The sequence below is a fragment of the Colletotrichum graminicola genome (assembly GCF_000149035.1).
Source record: "Colletotrichum graminicola M1.001 genomic scaffold supercont1.18, whole genome shotgun sequence".
Taxonomy (NCBI): Eukaryota; Fungi; Ascomycota; class Sordariomycetes; order Glomerellales; family Glomerellaceae; genus Colletotrichum; species Colletotrichum graminicola.
The window spans coordinates 569,536-586,830 of NW_007361022.1; the positions used below are offsets into that span (position 1 = coordinate 569,536).

The following is a 17,295-nucleotide window of genomic DNA, read 5'->3' on the forward strand; positions in this document are numbered from 1 at the left end:
TTTTGCGAAACGGTAAAATCGGTAGGAGCACAGACGAGAAAGGGAACACGAAGTCTATTTCTTTCGGTCTCAACTTGGTGTTTCGATCGAATCAGTGAACAAGAATAAAGATGAAAATAAAATATTGTCTGAATATCGGGAAATCTTTTGCCTTTTTTGTATTGCCAACGGCGCCTGTGGTACCACGCCGAATACCGTCATAAAGAGTTCTATCCCACACCAGCGACCTCGAGAGTTCAAAGCAGTGTCCGCCATCATCACCATCAACATGCAACCAATGCTTTTCTTGATAGCTCCTCCCATTCCATCACATGGTCGGCCTCAACATGGGCGCGATGATGCCTTGCTTCTTGAGAACGCGCGGCTTCGTCGCCTCCTGGTGCGATTCCTTGGTGACCCACTCCGGGCCCAGGGGCAGGCGCAGCGAGCGCTCATACTGCGCCTTGGATTCGAAGGGATGGGGGAGCTGCGTGGCGAGATACTTGTCGTTCTGGATCCTCGATTAGCAGGGACCAACAAAAAAATTGATGAGAGAACTCGTGAAAGGGAAGCAGGAAAGCTGAGGGTTTAGGGGAAGAGGAGGAGGGGGAACCAACCTTCTTGATGCGCTTCTCGCTGATGATGACCTTGTCCAGCTTGGCGTCCTTGCGGTCCGCCTTCTTGACGCCCTCGATCTTTGTCACGAAGCGGCCCTGCTGGCGCTTCTTCTCGCGGCCGCTGACGCCCTCGCCAACCCACCCGCCCCACCCGGGCAGGGTGTTGTCGACGATCTTGTCGTCGTCCTCAATCTCGGCCTTGGCCTTCTCGCTCGCAAAGTCGACGACGACGTCATCGCCCGCGAACGCTCTGTCCATGGCCGCGACGTCGCGGATTGCGAGGGGGAGGTGGACGTCCGGGGAGTCGGAGCCGTCGTCCGAGTCCCCGTCGGCGAGGGTGGCGACGGCGGACGGCTTGGACTTGGGGGGCTTGGACCTGCCGGACGAGGCCACTGTCGCCGCCGTCATGGCGACGGTGTTGTCTAGGTCCTCAACGCGCGGGCCGCCGCTCTTGCCGCCTGTCTTGGCGGACTTCTTGCGCGGACCCGAGGACCACGCAGAGCCTGACGTCGAGGGCTCCGCGGTCAGGGAGTAGCCCGTGTTGACGACACTGTTGTCGGGGGCGTCGCCGTCGTCCGAGTCGCCTTGTGCGACCTTCTTCTTCTTCTGCTGCTGCTTCCCGACCGATAGAGCGGGCGCCGTGATGGCTGGCTGCGCGGCGCTGCCGAACTTCTTCCGTCCCACCTCGGCGACCTCCGCGTCCGAGTCGCCCTCCTCCGCGTCCGAGTCAAGGTCCCGGCGGATCTGCGCGATGAGCTCGTCGTTGGCCTTCTTCTGCGCCGCCTCGGCCTTTCGCATGAACTTCATCTTCATCAGGTTCGATGCGGGGCCATCGTCCTCCTCCTGCTCGAGGCGGTCGAGCTGCCTCAGCAGCTTACGCTGTTCGCCACCCTCCTCGTCCGACCTGTCGCTGTCGCTGCCCTCGTCGGCGGACCGGTCCGAGTCCTCTTCGTCGCCGCCCGCGCGGCCCTCCTTGCGCTTCCGCAGCTCCTCCTCGCGGCGTGCCATGTCGTGCAGGCCAGCGCGATAGTCATCGTCCCACACGGCGCGCTTGTTGCCGGCGCCGAGCTTGGCCCATTTGGAGTCCCTGTGCCGGGCGCCGACGCGCTCCAGGGCCCTCGAGCGGTCCTGCGCGTCACGCTCCGCCTCGGAGTCTATCTCGCCATTCTCCGCCATGGCCTCGTGTAGCTTCATCTCTTCGCGCTCCTTCTCCTTGCGGTGCACGCGGTGGTACGCCTTGGACTTGATCTTCTTGATGCGCTTCGCACGCTTGGCCTCGCGCGAATTGAGCTCCCGCTCGCGCCGGCGCTGGTTAACGAGGTCCTTGAGCGCCTCCTGCGAGAGTCCTTCCTCCTCCTCGGCCTTCTTCATCCTGTTCTCCTCCTGTTTGTTCATCGCGAGCCCAGACTTCTCCATGATGCCAAGGATCGTCTGCTCGAGCTCCGACGTCGAGTTCTTGGCCGTGATGGCTTGCAGCTCGTGGTTGTCGAGGCCCGCGTCGGTGGCGGTCTGCGGCAGCGGGAACATGAGGTGCTCGGCGCGGCGGTTTTGCTTGACCGTCTCCTGCCAGCGTGTGAGCGTCTCGTTGGCCTTGTCGTACGCCGCCGCGCGCTGCAGTTTGTCCTGCTGCCGGCGTGACAGAGGCAACTCGAGCTTCTTCCCTGCGCCGTGCCGCGACGTCTCCTTTTCCTCCTTCGCCATGAGCTTGACCGACTTGCGCATCTGCGCATCCTTGACACCCGACAGCCCAAGGTCCTTGAGGTTGATCTTCTGCTTCTGCTTCGTCGGGGCCGTGTCCTTGTCGTCTTCGCCGCCGAAACCGGCGATGAACTTCTGGAGGTCGCCGAGTTTCGATGGATCGGCTTCCTGATCCTCGTCGTCGTCTTCGTCCGAGGATGGCGGGCTCTCGGCCTCGGAATCAGACTCGTCCGAGCCGTCCGAATCCTCCCCGTCTTGGTCGGCCATGGACTCGTCGGACTCGTACTCGTCGAGGGCTTGCGCCAGGTCTATCGCATCCTCGCCGAGGGATTCGTCGTCGTCATCTTCCTCCACTTCCGAATCATCCTAGTCGTGGTATTAGTGAAGTGCCAGCAGAAATACATTCCAGATCGCCACAAACCTCGCTTCCCTTCTTGGCAGTTTTGCTGCCTCTAAAGGAATGACTCTGGAAGTCCTCTTCGTCACTCTCTCCGAATGCCTCGTCACTGTCGAGCTCCGAATCCTCATCTTCATTCACACCATAATGCCACTCGTTGCCCTCACTGTCGCTGCCGTACTCGTCCGAGTCGTTGCCACCAGCGCCACCAGCAGAGGGCTTTACCTTCTTTCGCCTGGGCTGCTCTTCGCCATCGTCGTCTTCGTCTTCATCCTCGTCCTCGTTTGCTCGGCTGTGCTTCTTCCCGGTATCTGGTGCTGCCTCGATTTCGCGAAACCGCGGTGTGCGTTTCTCCCTCGTCGGGTACTGCTCAGAGGCAATGGTGAAGGCGTCGAGAGCCTTGGCCTGGGCCTTGGCTTTCGACTTGCGAAAGTTTTTCGGCGCCGGTTTTGAGGCCAGCAGCGACCGACCGTGGGATTGTCTTCCGGGCATTTCGTGTGTGCGTTATGGAGGAAAACGGGGGAGGCGGTCGTGTTGGATGTGGTCGTGGGCTTCAACCTTGACTTGTCCCGCCGCAGACGCTCGCACGCAACGCACATACCCGTTCAAGAAGAGCATGGGCAACTTTTTCTGATTCTGCCATGGTGGGCGTAAGGGCGGTGAACGAGAATTTACAGTGGGGCCTAAATAACCCCTGTCGTTTTTTTTGCCAGTGACACCAATTCAAGTACCTAGCACAGATTCTCTCCCGCGCGCTGTTCCGCCCTTCGGCGTTCAGGGACCCTGCGATCGAAGAGTGGTCCCACTTTCCACAGCGTGCAGGCCGAAAGGGCCCGGAACTTACTGGTTAGGGAGCCCCGAGCCACTCGGCTGCTTTGGATTTCCATTGTAAATAAATTGTTCGATGATTCATCTACACGCCCAGAAACCTTACACCACCGGCGCATCTCTCTGTGCGATTGCGCAAACAACACAACACAACAACCACCCAACATGGCGTCTTTCGCACCCGGCTTGCGGAGGCTCGCACTGAGGGCATCTCCTACGCTCTCTGTATGCCGACAATGCCAGCGCCAGCAGCCGCAATGGCAGCGCTCGTCTCCGTCTCATATCATCGACAGAATCGCACGATCCCAGCAGATCCGAAGCTTCAACCAGACTAAGGCGCCATTGAGCTTCAGCAGCAATGCCATCGCCGAGAAGGCCTCCCCGATTGCCGAGCAAGCTGCCGCGGCGGCGAAGGAGGGCATTCAGACGAGCGCGTGGCCCGAGACAAACTCCAAGTCCGTTGGCTACTGGCTCGTTGGCAGCGCCATCAGCGTTTTTGGAATTGTTGTCTGGGGTGGCCTCACGAGGTTGACTGAATCTGGGTATGCCTCCTTCTACCATTGGCCCATCTATGACTTCTGCGACTTGAAGCTAACATCAATGCAGCTTGAGCATCACGGAATGGCGTCCCGTAACCGGCTCCTTCCCGCCACGAAACCAGGAAGACTGGGAATCCGAGTTCGAAAAGTACCGCGCGTCCCCCGAGTTCAAGCTCCTCAACCCGCACATGGACATGGCCGAGTTCAAGAAGATCTACTTCATGGAGTGGTCCCACCGCCTCTGGGGTCGCTTCATCGGAATGTCTTTTGTCCTGCCTACCCTGTACTTCATCGCCCGCCGCCGTGTCACCCCCAAGATGGCCCTGAACCTCTGTGGGATCTCCTGCCTCATCGGCTTCCAGGGCTTCATTGGCTGGTGGATGGTCAAGTCGGGCCTCAAGGACGACCTTTTCGCTCCAGGGTCCCACCCGCGCGTCTCCCAGTACCGCCTGACCGCCCATCTCGCTACGGCCTTCGTCTGTTACTCTTGGATGCTCCTCTCGGCCCTCTCCATCTTCCGCACCCGCCGTCTGTTGGCTGACCCCGTCGCCGCCACCAAGGCCTTTGCCGCGCTACAGAATCCGGCCATCAAGACGTTCCGTCGCCTCTCATTTGGTCTCGTCGCCCTGGTCTTCACCACCGCCATGTCCGGTGCCCTCGTCGCTGGCCTCGACGCTGGCCTCATCTACAACGAGTTCCCCTACATGGGTCTGGGCCTGACTCCGCCGTCCAAGGAGCTCTGGGACAACTTCTACTCCCGCAAGGAGGATGGCTCTGACCTCTGGTGGCGCAACATGCTCGAGAACCCCAGCACCGTCCAGCTGGACCACCGCATCCTTGCCATGACCACCCTGTGCTCCATCCTCTCCCTCTTTGCGTACTCCCGTACCCGCCGTGTCGCTGCCGCTCTCCCCAAGGACGTGAAGAAGGGTGTTCTGGGCACCGTTCACCTGGTTCTGATGCAGGCCGCACTCGGCATCAGCACCCTCATCTACATCGTCCCCGTCCCCTTGGCTGCGGCTCACCAGGCCGGCGCCCTGGCACTGCTCACCGGCGCCTTGGTTCTGGGCCACCGCCTACGTGTGCCCAAGTCCACGCTAGCCATGATCCAGAGGCGGATCAAGACTGCCAAGTCCCAATAAGCTTTCGCTCGAGCGATCTCTAAAAGTTACAGTTGCCTTGGTTAGCTACACTCTAGAAGCAACAGCATTTGCATTATGGCACCTGATTCACACGAGTAAATATGTATAACAACGCACTGTAGCAATACCCGTCGTTGGATGGGCACGGCCAGACCCTTCGAGGTGGCCTTTATGCAATTCCTGTCTATCCTATTTCAATTTTTTGTTTTTAAATAGAAGCTCAACTCCTAGACTATGGAATGTCTGCCGGATATCACTGGTAGTACCTTGATGTGCTCTCACGAGTAAACAATCATACAAGGCGATCTGTCTTGACATCCAATCCCATTGTTCCGGGCGAATCTTCTATTTGTGGGCTGTAGTTTGGCATTAGTCGAGGTTTCGTAATGACGAAAGGGTGGGGGTTTGACTCACGAATTCCCTCCTCAGGGACGGGCTTGACACCGACAACCTCGGCGGCAGAAGCCTTCTTCTCAGCTTGCTTCTCCTCCTTCATGAAGGGGAAAGCAAGCACCTCACGGATGCTGTAGTTGTCGGTCAAGAACATGACCATTCTGTCGATTCCCATGCCCCAGCCACCAGTAGGCGGCAGACCATACTCGAGCGACATGCAGAAGTTCTCGTCGATGAGCTGAGCCTCATCGTCACCCTGGTCCTTCTGGCGGGCCTGCTCCTCGAAGCGAAGTCTTTGGTCGAAGGGATCGTTCAACTCGGTGTAAGCGTTGACAATCTCCTTCTTGCACACGAAAGCCTCGAAACGCTCGCACAGACCGGGGGTCTCGCGGTGATACTTGGCAAGGGGACTCATGACCTGCGGGTGGCCGAAGATGAAGGAGGGGTTGACGCATTGCTCCTCGATGTACTCACCAACAAGCTTGTCAATCATGCGGGCGTTGGTGAGGGGCGGCGAGCACTCGAGCTTCATCTTCTTGAGAACCTTCTGGAGGAACTCGTTGGTCTCTGCGGTGTGCAGCTGGTCGGCCGGGGGAAACTTCTCGCCCGTGGCCTTCTCAAGCTCGGGGATCATCTCGAAGCGCTTCCAGGGCTTCTCCCAGTTGACCTCGTACACCTCACCGTGCTGGGTGTGGAATTTGGTCTTGTAACCGCCAGTGAGATGCTTGACGAGGCCACTGACCAGCTCCTCGGTCAAGTCCATAATGTCGTAGACATCCGCGAAGGCTTGGTAGAACTCGCAGGTGGTGAACTCGGGGTTGTGGGTAAGATCAATGCCTTCGTTTCTGAATTGGCGACCGATCTCGTACACGCGGTGGAGACCACCGACAACAAGCTCCTTCAAGTAGAGCTCGGGAGCTATTCTCATGAACATGGTCATATCCAGGTCGTTGTGGTGTGTGACGAAGGGAGCAGCGGTAGCACCGCCAGCAATGGGGCCCATCATGGGCGTCTCAACCTCGATGAAGTCTCTGTTGTCGAAGAATCTTCTGATGTAGGTGATCATCTTGGATCTGGTGATGAGGATCTGACGGCTCTTGTCGTTCATGATGAGATCCAGGTAGCGCTTGCGGTGGCGCTCCTCGTGGTCCTTGAAGCCGTAGTACTCGTCGGGGAGAGTGTGCAGGCAGGGGGTAAGGAGAACGAACTCGGTGGCAAAGATGGACAGTTCACCCTCTTCACCCTTCTCAATCTTGGACTTGGGAGCCGTGCGGCCGGGGTATCCGATGATACCAACAATGTCACCACGGCGGAGGTGAATGTGCTGGTCCTCGAAAGACGGGCTGCCCTCTCTAACCTCCTGTGCCTGGGCCATGACCTGGACCTTGACGCCCTCGGCGCGGATGTCGTAGAAGAAGAGCTTGTTGCCGGAGGCACGCTTGTTGTAGATACGAGCGCCCACGCGGACAACCTTCTCCTTGTCATGCTCGCCGGACTTGAGGTGGCCGAAGTCCTTGACGAAGTTGCGCAAGTCGTAGTCAGCTATGTATTGGGATCAGTATATAGATTCGTCCAGGGTCACGTTGCGCAAATCTCACTGTGGAACTTGTGGGGGTAAGGGTTGGGAGACTTGGTCTCGCGCAGCCTGTCGCAATATCGTCAGTCCCGATGCACGTAGCACGAAGGCCTCCTTAATAACACGCACTTGTTGATGGCGCGAGACCGGTTCTCGAAGTACTGGCTAGGGTCCAGGTTCTTCTCGTCGGCTTCGGCGTTGCCCTTCTTGGAATTGCCGGCGGGCTTGGGAGGGGCGGCAGCGGCCTTCTTGGCCTTCTCGGCTTCCCTTTGACGGGCCTTCTGGCGCTTCTTCAGCTCCGTCTTGGATACCATCTCGCCGGTGACATCATCTGTGAGAAGGTTGACGGTCTCTTCGACCTTGAGGTCCTTGACCTGTTCGGTGGGGGGCTCGGGAGCGCTAGGGTCGGCCATGATTGCGATTTGCTGTGTCACGGGGAACCTTGTCAATAATGACGATGCCGTGGAGGATTTTGGTATTGTGAATGGGCGCCCTGGTAAATTGAATCGACTCACCAAAATTTCCTGCGTCTCGCTGTCGAAGTTTTATAAAAAAATTAGTTACCAGTTGGGACGAGGGGCAGCAGTGCATTGGTTACAGCGGGGTAGTGCCATTGACTCATTTGCCCTGACTCACCGCCTTGGATGGAGGGGCAGTGACCTGTGTGGGGGAGGGGTACTTTTTACCGTGTCGTCCTTCCTACGGCACTGTTCTTTTCGCACTGCCACTTGAGAGGGTTCCCACTGCGGGTTTAGAAGGCTTTTTCTACGAGCTGAAATCTTCTAATTGGATATGTACATATGATAGTTACAATAAGGTTCACCGGATTTTGTTGGTGCAGGGAGCCATAAAAGTCGGACTATTACCAATGCCAATGCTCGCTATTCAGTTTCGCTGCAATGCAGATCCTGGGGCTTCACAATCAAGCCAAATATATATCACACCTGATAAACCTTTCTATAAACTATTAGCCAGAGTAACCTCTCAATGAGAAAGTAGACGTACACTAAAATCACTCCATGATACAGTGCCAGAACCACGCAGACTCAAGGTCAGAAACTCATGTCCCTAATAATAATGATAGACATTCCGCTCCAGGGTCTTCCAGGTTTTCAGCATCACTTTTGAATGACAGTCGTTCTAATTAATGTGAATCAATTGTGATTTTGCAATACAAGTACTATCTGAGAAGCTCTTGGCTCATCAGAACACAAATTAGACACAGCGCTAAATGTAAGATCATTCCTCCCCTTTTCTTCTATCTCTCAACTGTGCCTCTAAGATGTTATCCAACCAATGATGTTTTTCAATCAAATCAACGCATGTGAATTGCCATCCACACTTCAACAAAGTACACAACCCGAATAACGGGAACTGACATCAGTCAGACTTCCTCAAAGCAAAATATTGGTAATGGAAAAGAAACAAGACGATTGCGGCCCCTCTGAGAGCCATGAAGGAAAGAGAGTTGCCGACCTTATTGCTCAAGCATATCACATCCTGTGAGATACCTTTAATACATCATGCGAGACGTCCTATCTTACAAAATAATCAGAAATCGCATCGCTTACCGCCTTCGGGTTCTTCACCATATGCTTGCCGGTTTGAACATGAACATCAATGCCGCAGCAATCCCACCTGACGACGAAACTGCCCCAGATGTGTGGAAAGTGAATCGCCAAGCCCTCAAGTCGCAAGTTTAGTATTTTTACGATGTCGCTGGTGCAATTCTCACCATGGCATTGGCCACTGAAAACCACCTTGACGCCGGATGGTATGAGCAATTGATGAGCGATGTTCTTCATCTTCGACAGAGAATATTCCTTCTCATGACCCAGGAGCTATATGACTGCCTCGTCGGCAACGGGAAAGGAGTCAACAGACACAAGTAGCTGCGGGGGTTACTTTAATGAATCGAGGCCGTGGTAGAGGAGATGATGTTCAGGCATGGGAAGTGGCAGAGGGTGGGCGAACAAAACAAATAATTAGAGGAAATCGTAGAAGAAGTTGAAAGCGAGCCAGAAAACCCATGTCTCCCTCCTTCAAGAACAAGAACTCGTCGGGAGGCAGTCTCCATGGAATCTTACGAATCATACTTGTTCATGATTTCCTTCAACCGGTCAAGAGGCAGTGCCTCGATCTTGTGTCCACAAAAACCCGTCATTGTCTCGGCCGAGCACAAAGCGTTATATATGCTTTCTTCCGTCGAATCTGTTGCCGCTTCCAGCAGTCCATTGATAGTGCTATCGTCGATCGCCTCAATCTTCAGCGCCTTGGCCTTAAAAGGGTCACTCCTCCCCTCCCTCTGAATAGGAATATGATTTCCCGTTGAGAATGCAAGAAAGATGTCGCCGGAGGGGTTATGGCCGTAGCCGCCGACCCTCGACAGACCAACCGTTGCCCTCTTGGCAAGTCTTTCGCATTGGATCGGTGTCAGAGGAGCATCGGTCGCAATGATGACGATGATGGAACCATCCTTCTTGTCCTTGTGACGTGCCACATCGGCTTGGGCCTCGGCTTTCTCCTTCTCGAGTACACGGCCAACAGGGAAGCCGCCAATTCGTAGGTGACCCGCCCTTCCATAATTGGCCTGCACAAGCGCGGCGACGGTATAGTTCTTTTTGTTGCCCTCGCTGTCGTAGCCTTCAACAAGACGACTGCTGGACCCTGTTCCGCCCTTGAAATAATGGCAGATCATACCCGTGCCGCCCCCGGTGTTGCCCTCGGAAACAGGTTCATCTGTCACTGCCTCAATTCCTTTGACAATGTCGGATGATTTGACCGCCAGCTTGGAGATATTGTTCAGGTACCCGTCGAAAGTCTCGCCAACTACCGGCAACAGGAACCACTCCACTTCGCCTTTATCGTTGGAATAAAGTTTTGTGGCGTGCTCGTAGATGCCACGGTAGGCATCGCCAACCGAGAACGAGTTGGTGAGTACGATGGGACTAGAAAGGAGGCCAGTCTCCTCGATCCAATGGGAGCCGGTTAGCTCCCCAGAGCCGTTGAAGCGAAAGATACCAGCGTAGCAGGCCTCGGTGAACCAGTTCCGGCGAGGGACGATGACGGTCACGCCGGTGTTGACTCCGTCTTCGGTGTGGATGCTCTGCGTGGAGGCCAACACGCCTGGAACGTCCGTAATGGAGTTCTTGGGCCCCGCTGGCCATGTTCCTAGGTGAAGTTTCGGAAGGATATCGCGGATACGGCCGCGGGGAGTTGACTGGGGGGTCATTTGGACGCTGTTGGCTGGAATGATATTGGGATACCGAGATACAAGAAGATGGCCGTGCAATTCAACTCCTCAACCTCCAGTCACAATTGTGTCGGGTTGCGGCTCATTTTGTACCAACGAGCATGATACATACCTCGATTTCCACTTATATTGACTGACTGCTCATACCTCGATTTCCACTTATATTGACTGACTGCTCATACCTCGATTTCCACTTATATTGACTGACTGCTCATACCTCGATTTCCACTTATGTTCACTGACTGCTCATACCTCGATTTCCACTTGTATTCACTGAGCAGTCAGTCAGTCACCACGCTCCTTGCAATAGTCCGACTTTTCCGGGTGAGGGATCTAATTGGCACTCACATCTGACTCACACGGAGAGTACATTGTGGTCCATTGGCCAATAACGCAGTTTACCCGCTCGGCGAACTCTTTTGGGCAGGTGGGTTGGAGTAACGTTGCGGATACGAGGGATGATTACGCTACCGGCTTGCGCTTCCAGCGGGGTTATTGCAAATGGGCCGATCCACATAGTTCTATGCTGGTAGTCCCAGCTATGCTTGCGGAAGCGTTGTTTATCGCCGAGTTGAAATTGGTGTTAATGCGATATGAGATATATACTCCGTACCTCGGCAAAGGACCCCACTTACCGCTTGGCCGGCAAGTGGGGCCAGTATGCGGGGAAGCTGCTCCAATAGCTGGGGAAGCTGGCTACCGGTATGGTAGGCATGAGGTCTCAAGACAACTAGTCTGAGCGCTCTGTGCGGAGGTGGTGCAGGGCGTCAAGACCGACATCGCTCCTTTCATCGCACGTTGCTGCTTCACATTCCCCTCGAGCCGTCATCTCTCGTATCTCGTCTCTCGTCCCTCACCTCACATCTGGGAGCAGTCTTTGGCCACAATTCTTACACCTAAATCTGACATATCGCGTAAACAACTGACTACCAGCACACGCATCTACATCAGTCATGACGCCCTCACTTCGAGTCGTTCCCAACGTACGTTTCTTCCACTTCCGGTCCAGCTTTTCGCTTACGATGCCTCCAGGCCGCGTCTCGTGCCGTCTCCCTTCTGCGGACGATCCAGGCCCATCCCCCTTCATGCCCGTGTCACACCAACCCTGGCCATCACCACCACCATAACCCATTGAACTTCACCCCGCGACCCTTGCGAACAAGAAACAGCAGCCGCGGGTTTGCCACCCCGGTGGATGGACCTCAGAAAGAGTATGCTTTCGAGATGGCAGCCTCCTCCATTCGCTTCGGCCCGGGCTCTACTCAGGAGGTCGGCATGGACTTCGCCAACATGGGCGCCAAGCGCGTCGCCGTAGTCACCGACCCTGTCGTTGATGGTCTCTTCGCCATGCAGCAGGTCCGCGAAGCCCTTGACCGCGAGGGAATCAACTACAAGGTCTACAACCAGACCCGCGTCGAGCCCAAGGACAGCAGCATCCGCGAGGCCATTGACTGGGCCCGTCCCTTTTCCCCGGATGCCTTCTTGGCCGTCGGTGGCGGCTCCGTCATTGACACTGCCAAGCTGATGAACTTGTACTCTTGCTACCCAGACGCCCCCTTCCTTGACTTTGTCAACGCGCCCCTCGGCAACGGACGTCCCGTAGATAAAGCGCTTAAGCGCCTTATCGCCGTGCCCACTACCGCAGGAACCGGCTCCGAGACCACGGGCACCGCGATTTTCGATCTTGTCTCTAAGCGTGCCAAGACGGGCGTCGCCCACCGCAACCTCAAGCCCACGCTTGGCATCTGCGACCCGCTCAACACTCGTACCATGCCCGCCGCTGTCAAGGCGGCCTCGGGCCTCGATGTGCTCTGCCATTCTCTTGAGTCCTGGACTGCCATCCCCTACTACGAGCGTGTGCCCCGGCCCAAGAATCCCATTTTACGACCGGCGTACCAGGGCGCCAACCCCATCAGTGATGTCTTTTCCTTCCACGCGCTGAGGGCTACAGTCAAGTACCTTCCCCGTGCCGTCAAGAACCCAGATGATTACGAGGCGCAGAGCGAGATGCTCCTCGCTGCGACGCTGGCTGGTGTTGGATTCGGTAACGCCGGCGTCCACCTCTGTCACGGTATTTTGCTTCGAAACGCCCCAGAGTGAACTGAACGTAGCTAACTCGAGTCTTCAGGCATGTCGTACCCTATTTCGGGTCAGAACCCAGGATACCAGCATGCTGGCTACAAGGTTTCCTACCCCATCATCCCCCACGGCGTATCCGTTGCCGTCACCGCACCCGCCGTCTTCCGCTTTACAGGCGCCTCCAACCCGGAGCGCCACCTGCAGGCCGCCGAGGTTTTTGGTGTAGACATCTCGCGGGTCCGCAAGGAGGATGCTGGCGCGGTGCTCGCCGACGCGTTGACAAAGTTCCTCGCGGAGCTCGGTGATCAACCGGCGGGCATCAAGGCGCTGGGCTTCGGCACTCAGCACCTGGATGATCTGGTGGAGGGAACGATCCCTCAGGCCAGGGTGTTGATGATGGCGCCGGGATTGGAGACGGAGTTGGAGAAGGAGAGGGAGCAGTTGAGGGGCTTGTTTGAGGATGCTTTGGTGCACTCATGATGTTGGCGAGAATTGTCGTGAACTGCAGAGCATAGGAACCGGATTTGATCACGAGATCTTGGGTAACGAAAAAGGAGAGCTGGCTTACGCTGTGTTATCCTGCCTGGGCTGCGGTGCTGGGGACTGGTCCCAGGGAACAGTTGTGCTGACGTTTCATCACGCATTGTCAAAATGATCGACCCCAAAACTGAAGCAGTAAAAGTGCTCGATTCAAAACAGCGGCGAATATGCAAGAAAACCCTTTTTTTCGACTGATGGCCGTAAATGATATATATATATATATATATACAATGCAGTTATTACAGCTAACCACCCCAGTAACAATCCCAGCGGAAGGGGAGAGCGCTCTAGTACACCTCGAGGACGTAGCGGCCATCTTCCTTAAGCTTCTCAATCTCGTTGCGGGCGTTGACCTTCTTGCCGCTCATCTTAGCCTCGGTGTTGATGGCCTCCATCAGCACGTCGGTGACGTCGGGTACGGGCCAGGTAGGGCCGCACAAGTAGAAGCTGCCCTCGTCGCGGATGTACGACTGCACGACGTCGCGCATGGACTCGCGCATACGGTCCTGGATGTAGATCTTGCGGGGCTGGTCGCGGGAGAAGGCGGCGCCGAGGTGGGTGATGACGCCGGCGTCGACGTAGGCCTCCCACTCCTCGCCGTACAGGTACTCCTCGCGCTGGTGTCGGGAGCCGAGGTAGAGCAGGATGGAGCCGATCTCCTCGCCGCGGGACTTCTGCAGGGCGCGGTACTGGACGAAGGCGCGGAAGGGCGCCAGGCCGGTGCCGAGGCCGGCCATGATGAGGGGCGCCTTGGGGGAGGCGGGCAGCTTCATGACGGAGGGCTTGACGGAGGCGACGACGGTGGCGCCGACCGGGAGGGCGGAGAGGTAGCGGGTAGCGTGGCCGAAGCGGTTGCGGCCGCGGGGGTCGACCCAGTCGACGACGACGATCATGAGGGCGACGGAGTTGGGGGTGACGGCCTGGGCGGATGCGATGGAGTACTCGCGGCGCTTGAGCGGGGAGATGATGCGGGCGAGGTCGTGGAACGCGGGGCGGGCCGAGGGGAACTCCTGGAGGATGTCGACGTAGGTGACGTAGTCGACCTCGGCGCGCTTCTTGAAGTCGGCGGCGCCCTCGGCGCCTCCGAGGCTGGCCAGGACGGCCTTCTCGCGCTCGTCCGAGGCGAACTCGGACAGGGCCTCGTAGAAGCGCTTGGGCGGCTTGCCGAGGACGTCGATGTTCTGCTTCAGGGACTGGTAGACGGTGCGGGTCTCGAGGGCGTTGGGGTCCTCGCGGGCGGGCACCTGGACGACTGCCTCCGGGTCGAGACCGTACCACCCGATGAACTCGCGGACCTCATCCTCGTCGTTCTCGGCGTGGATGCCGAGGGCCTCGCCGATGTTGTAGGTGAGGCCCGAGTCGCCGAGGTCGAACTCGATGTGGAAGATGTTTCGGTCGTAGGTCTGTGGGGTGAGGCGGCGGTTCTCTTTGACGGTGATGGTGTGCGTCTTGACGGGGAGCTCTGGGCGGAGCGAGGTCTGCGTGCCGTAGGCCTCCTTGAAGGCGAGCCCCTTGGCGACGGACTGCCAGTCGGCAAGCTGGGGGGTGTCCTCGGGCTCCTCCTTGTCGAAGCCGACGAAGCTGTTGGGCTTGATGGTTGCGGGGAGGGGGCTGGCGACGACGTCCGCGGGCAGTTCGGCCCAGGCGGCCTGGGAGTCTACCTTGCGCAGGGACTGGCCGAGGGCCTCCTGGGTCTCAGTCAAGGAGAGAGCGAAGCCCTCGGAGAGGGCGATCTTGGCGACCTCCTCGGCGGTGATGTCGGGGCGGGCGACCTGGAGGAAGGCGAATTCCAACAGGACCTTGGCAGCCTTGGCCTCTTTCTCGGAGACGGTCGACTGGGTGGTGTCGAGGACATAAAGCTCGACCGACTTGTCCCGGACCTGTTTGAGGATGACGGCGGAGAGGCGTTTCTCGAGGTCCTCCTCCTTGAAGCCAGGGAGGTTCAGGAGCAGCTTGCCGCCGGCCTTGACACTCTTGAGAATGTCGAGGTCCTTGAAAAGCTTCTCGTCGCCGACGGCGACGACGTCGGCCTCCTCGACGGCGTACGGGGCTTCGATGGCCTTCTTGGAGCTGCGGATGTCCGTACGGACGACGCCGCCCTGGAGCAGGTTGTCGAATGACTCGTGGACATAGACGTTGCTGGTGGACTCGCGGGAGAGCAGGTTGCTGACCACGACGGGGGCGTCGGCGACAACGGAGCTATCGACATCCCAGAAGGTGTACTGATGGGCCTGGACGAGGGCCGGGAAGGGCTTGGGCTCGGCGTTGGCGTCGAGGAGCTTGCCGAAGATGTCGGCAATGGCCTGGGGAGTCGGGGTCTCCGAGGCGGCGTACTTGACGTCCGAGACCGCGGGGTCCTGACGCCACTTTCCGGAGAAGGAGACGGAGGCCAGGACGTCGGTGTAGAGGGCGGACTGCAAGGAGGCGTCGTTGACGGACAGCTCATCCTTGACCTGGCCCAGGACGGCAATGGTCCTGGCGGACTCGGGGATGCTGGCGAGGAACGCCTCCTCAACAAAGGGCCGATAGACGCGAACGTTTACGGCGCCGACCTTGACGCCGTCGGCGGCCAGGCGGCCGACGACCTGCTTTGCGAGCTGTGCCTCGGCGCTGCCGAAGACGACGAGGACGGCGTCGGCGTCGCTGTGTCCGTGGTACTCAAACAGGTTGTAGGCGGTGCCGAGCTCGTTGTTGAAGAGCCTCAGGAGCTCGACAACCTTGCCGGCATCATCGAGCCTCTTGTTCAGGGACTGGACCTCGGACGAGATCTTCTTGTACGTCTCGGCGACGCCCTTCTTATTCAGGGCGTCAGAGGCCTCGAGGGTCTTCTTGGCCAGCTTGACGCCGTCCTCGACGCCCAGGTTGGGGGTGAGGGCGGTCATGAGGGTGGCCAGAAGGGCCGTGTGCTGGCTCTCGTGGTCCTCGGTGGGGTCGAGGTGCTTGTTGAATACGTCCAGGAGCCCGGCTACCTTGGAGGAGATGGCGGCCCTCTCGCTGACGCCGGTAGACTCGGAGGTGATGCTGTTGTACAGGTCCGCGATGCCGCTCCGGCTGAGGGCATCGACGATACGCGAGGTCTCGCGGGCGAGCCTGACACCGTCGTAGATGTGCAGGGTGGGCATCAGGGCGGCCATGAGGGTCGCGAAGAGCGCCATGTGCTGCGTCTCGTAGGCGCTGGAGCTGGCGACGAGACCGAGACCTAGGTCCTCGGCGGTCCGCAGAGCGGTGTCGTAGTCGGGCACCAGGCCGTTCGCGACATCGTAGTCGAGTGCCGCGACGTGGGCAACAAAGGGCGGGGCCACACCGTACAGCAGGCTCAGCTGGTCCAACGCGCCGCGCAGGTTCTTCAAGCTCAAGCTGGGAGTGAGCAGGGTCTGGGGCAGGTGCCTCTTGGCCAGGTCAAAGTCTGGGCTGAAGATGTAGCCCAGGGCGAGGGCGCCAGCACCGGTCCTGGTCTGCAGCTGGACGAGGTCGGTGGTCTCGCCGTGGATGTTCTGCTCCTTGGCCTCGGACCAAACCTTGGCGGCGAGGTCGAGGTCGAAGGTCGGCGCTGAGTAGGAAAAGATCTTGTCGGATAGCAGAAAGGCGACCTGCTGGACGAGCAACTGGGCCGTCACGTAGGTAGGCCCGGAGATGGAGGAGAGAGCCACGGGCTGGCCGAATGGGAGGGTGGAAGAGACCTTGTTCTGGGAGGCGGAGGAAGTATGCGACTTGGGGGCGTCGAGCACGGCTGCGGAGCCGTTGCTCTCCTGTTGCTTGAACTGCATTTTGGGAGGTTTTCGAGACAGGAAGTTGGGAAAAACAACAAGCGGAAGACAATGCGACTGATGATGGCCCAGGATATACGAAGGACCAGGAGATAGAACCTTAGCACTTGTAAAAGAATAGTGGCTACAGAAGCGATTGGCACACTCAAGAGCAAGTAAACTTCACTTGCGCCAACCCGAACGAGAGCCAAAAGGAGCTTCTTCGTTCCTAGGAGGCAGGACCTTGAGGTTTGTGGTAGGAAAAAAAAGAGAAAGGTGCGAGTGAGCGATGAAGTATAGTCTCGATAGACTACAAGCAGGATCCGAGCATATAAAAATAAAAAACACCAAAGAGATGACGGGACAAGGGACCTACCTCTCCACGCGTAACCACCGAGTACCGAGGAAAAAAGAGCATGGCCATTTGTCAAGCAACAGGGGACCGGGCCTTGGGCAGCGCCGTTGGCGTCTGCCTCTCTCACTCTCTCTCGTGGACTCTTTTCCAATT

General features: G+C 57.8%; 6 protein-coding genes across 6 annotated transcripts; 2 read left to right on the plus strand and 4 right to left on the minus strand.

Moving 5' to 3' along the window:
• Positions 1-307: 307 nt before the first annotated feature.
• GLRG_05445 (uncharacterized protein) lies at positions 308-3,183 on the minus strand (the record flags this gene model as incomplete). Its single annotated transcript, XM_008096130.1, has 3 exons — positions 308-490; positions 597-2,660; positions 2,716-3,183. 3 exons carry the CDS (start codon positions 3,181-3,183, stop codon positions 308-310), a joined length of 2,715 nt encoding a protein of 904 aa, XP_008094321.1.
• A 501-nt stretch (positions 3,184-3,684) lies between these two features.
• On the plus strand, positions 3,685-5,200 carry GLRG_05446 (cytochrome oxidase assembly protein; the record flags this gene model as incomplete). Its single annotated transcript, XM_008096131.1, has 2 exons — positions 3,685-4,061; positions 4,126-5,200. The coding sequence occupies 2 exons, from the start codon at positions 3,685-3,687 to the stop codon at positions 5,198-5,200; spliced, it is 1,452 nt and encodes a 483-aa protein (XP_008094322.1).
• A 345-nt stretch (positions 5,201-5,545) lies between these two features.
• GLRG_05447 (lysyl-tRNA synthetase) lies at positions 5,546-7,582 on the minus strand (the record flags this gene model as incomplete). Its single annotated transcript, XM_008096132.1, has 4 exons — positions 5,546-5,556; positions 5,615-7,135; positions 7,192-7,238; positions 7,299-7,582. 4 exons carry the CDS (start codon positions 7,580-7,582, stop codon positions 5,546-5,548), a joined length of 1,863 nt encoding a protein of 620 aa, XP_008094323.1.
• A 1,670-nt stretch (positions 7,583-9,252) lies between these two features.
• GLRG_05448 (peptidase family S58) lies at positions 9,253-10,401 on the minus strand (the record flags this gene model as incomplete). The annotated part of the gene is made up of 1 exon (XM_008096133.1): positions 9,253-10,401. The coding sequence occupies one exon, from the start codon at positions 10,399-10,401 to the stop codon at positions 9,253-9,255; it is 1,149 nt and encodes a 382-aa protein (XP_008094324.1).
• Positions 10,402-11,375: 974 nt separating this feature from the next.
• Positions 11,376-12,981, plus strand: GLRG_05449 (iron-containing alcohol dehydrogenase; the record flags this gene model as incomplete). Its single annotated transcript, XM_008096134.1, has 3 exons — positions 11,376-11,405; positions 11,455-12,493; positions 12,551-12,981. 3 exons carry the CDS (start codon positions 11,376-11,378, stop codon positions 12,979-12,981), a joined length of 1,500 nt encoding a protein of 499 aa, XP_008094325.1.
• A 347-nt stretch (positions 12,982-13,328) lies between these two features.
• On the minus strand, positions 13,329-16,808 carry GLRG_05450 (FAD binding domain-containing protein; the record flags this gene model as incomplete). The annotated part of the gene is made up of 1 exon (XM_008096135.1): positions 13,329-16,808. The coding sequence occupies one exon, from the start codon at positions 16,806-16,808 to the stop codon at positions 13,329-13,331; it is 3,480 nt and encodes a 1,159-aa protein (XP_008094326.1).
• Positions 16,809-17,295: the final 487 nt, after the last annotated feature.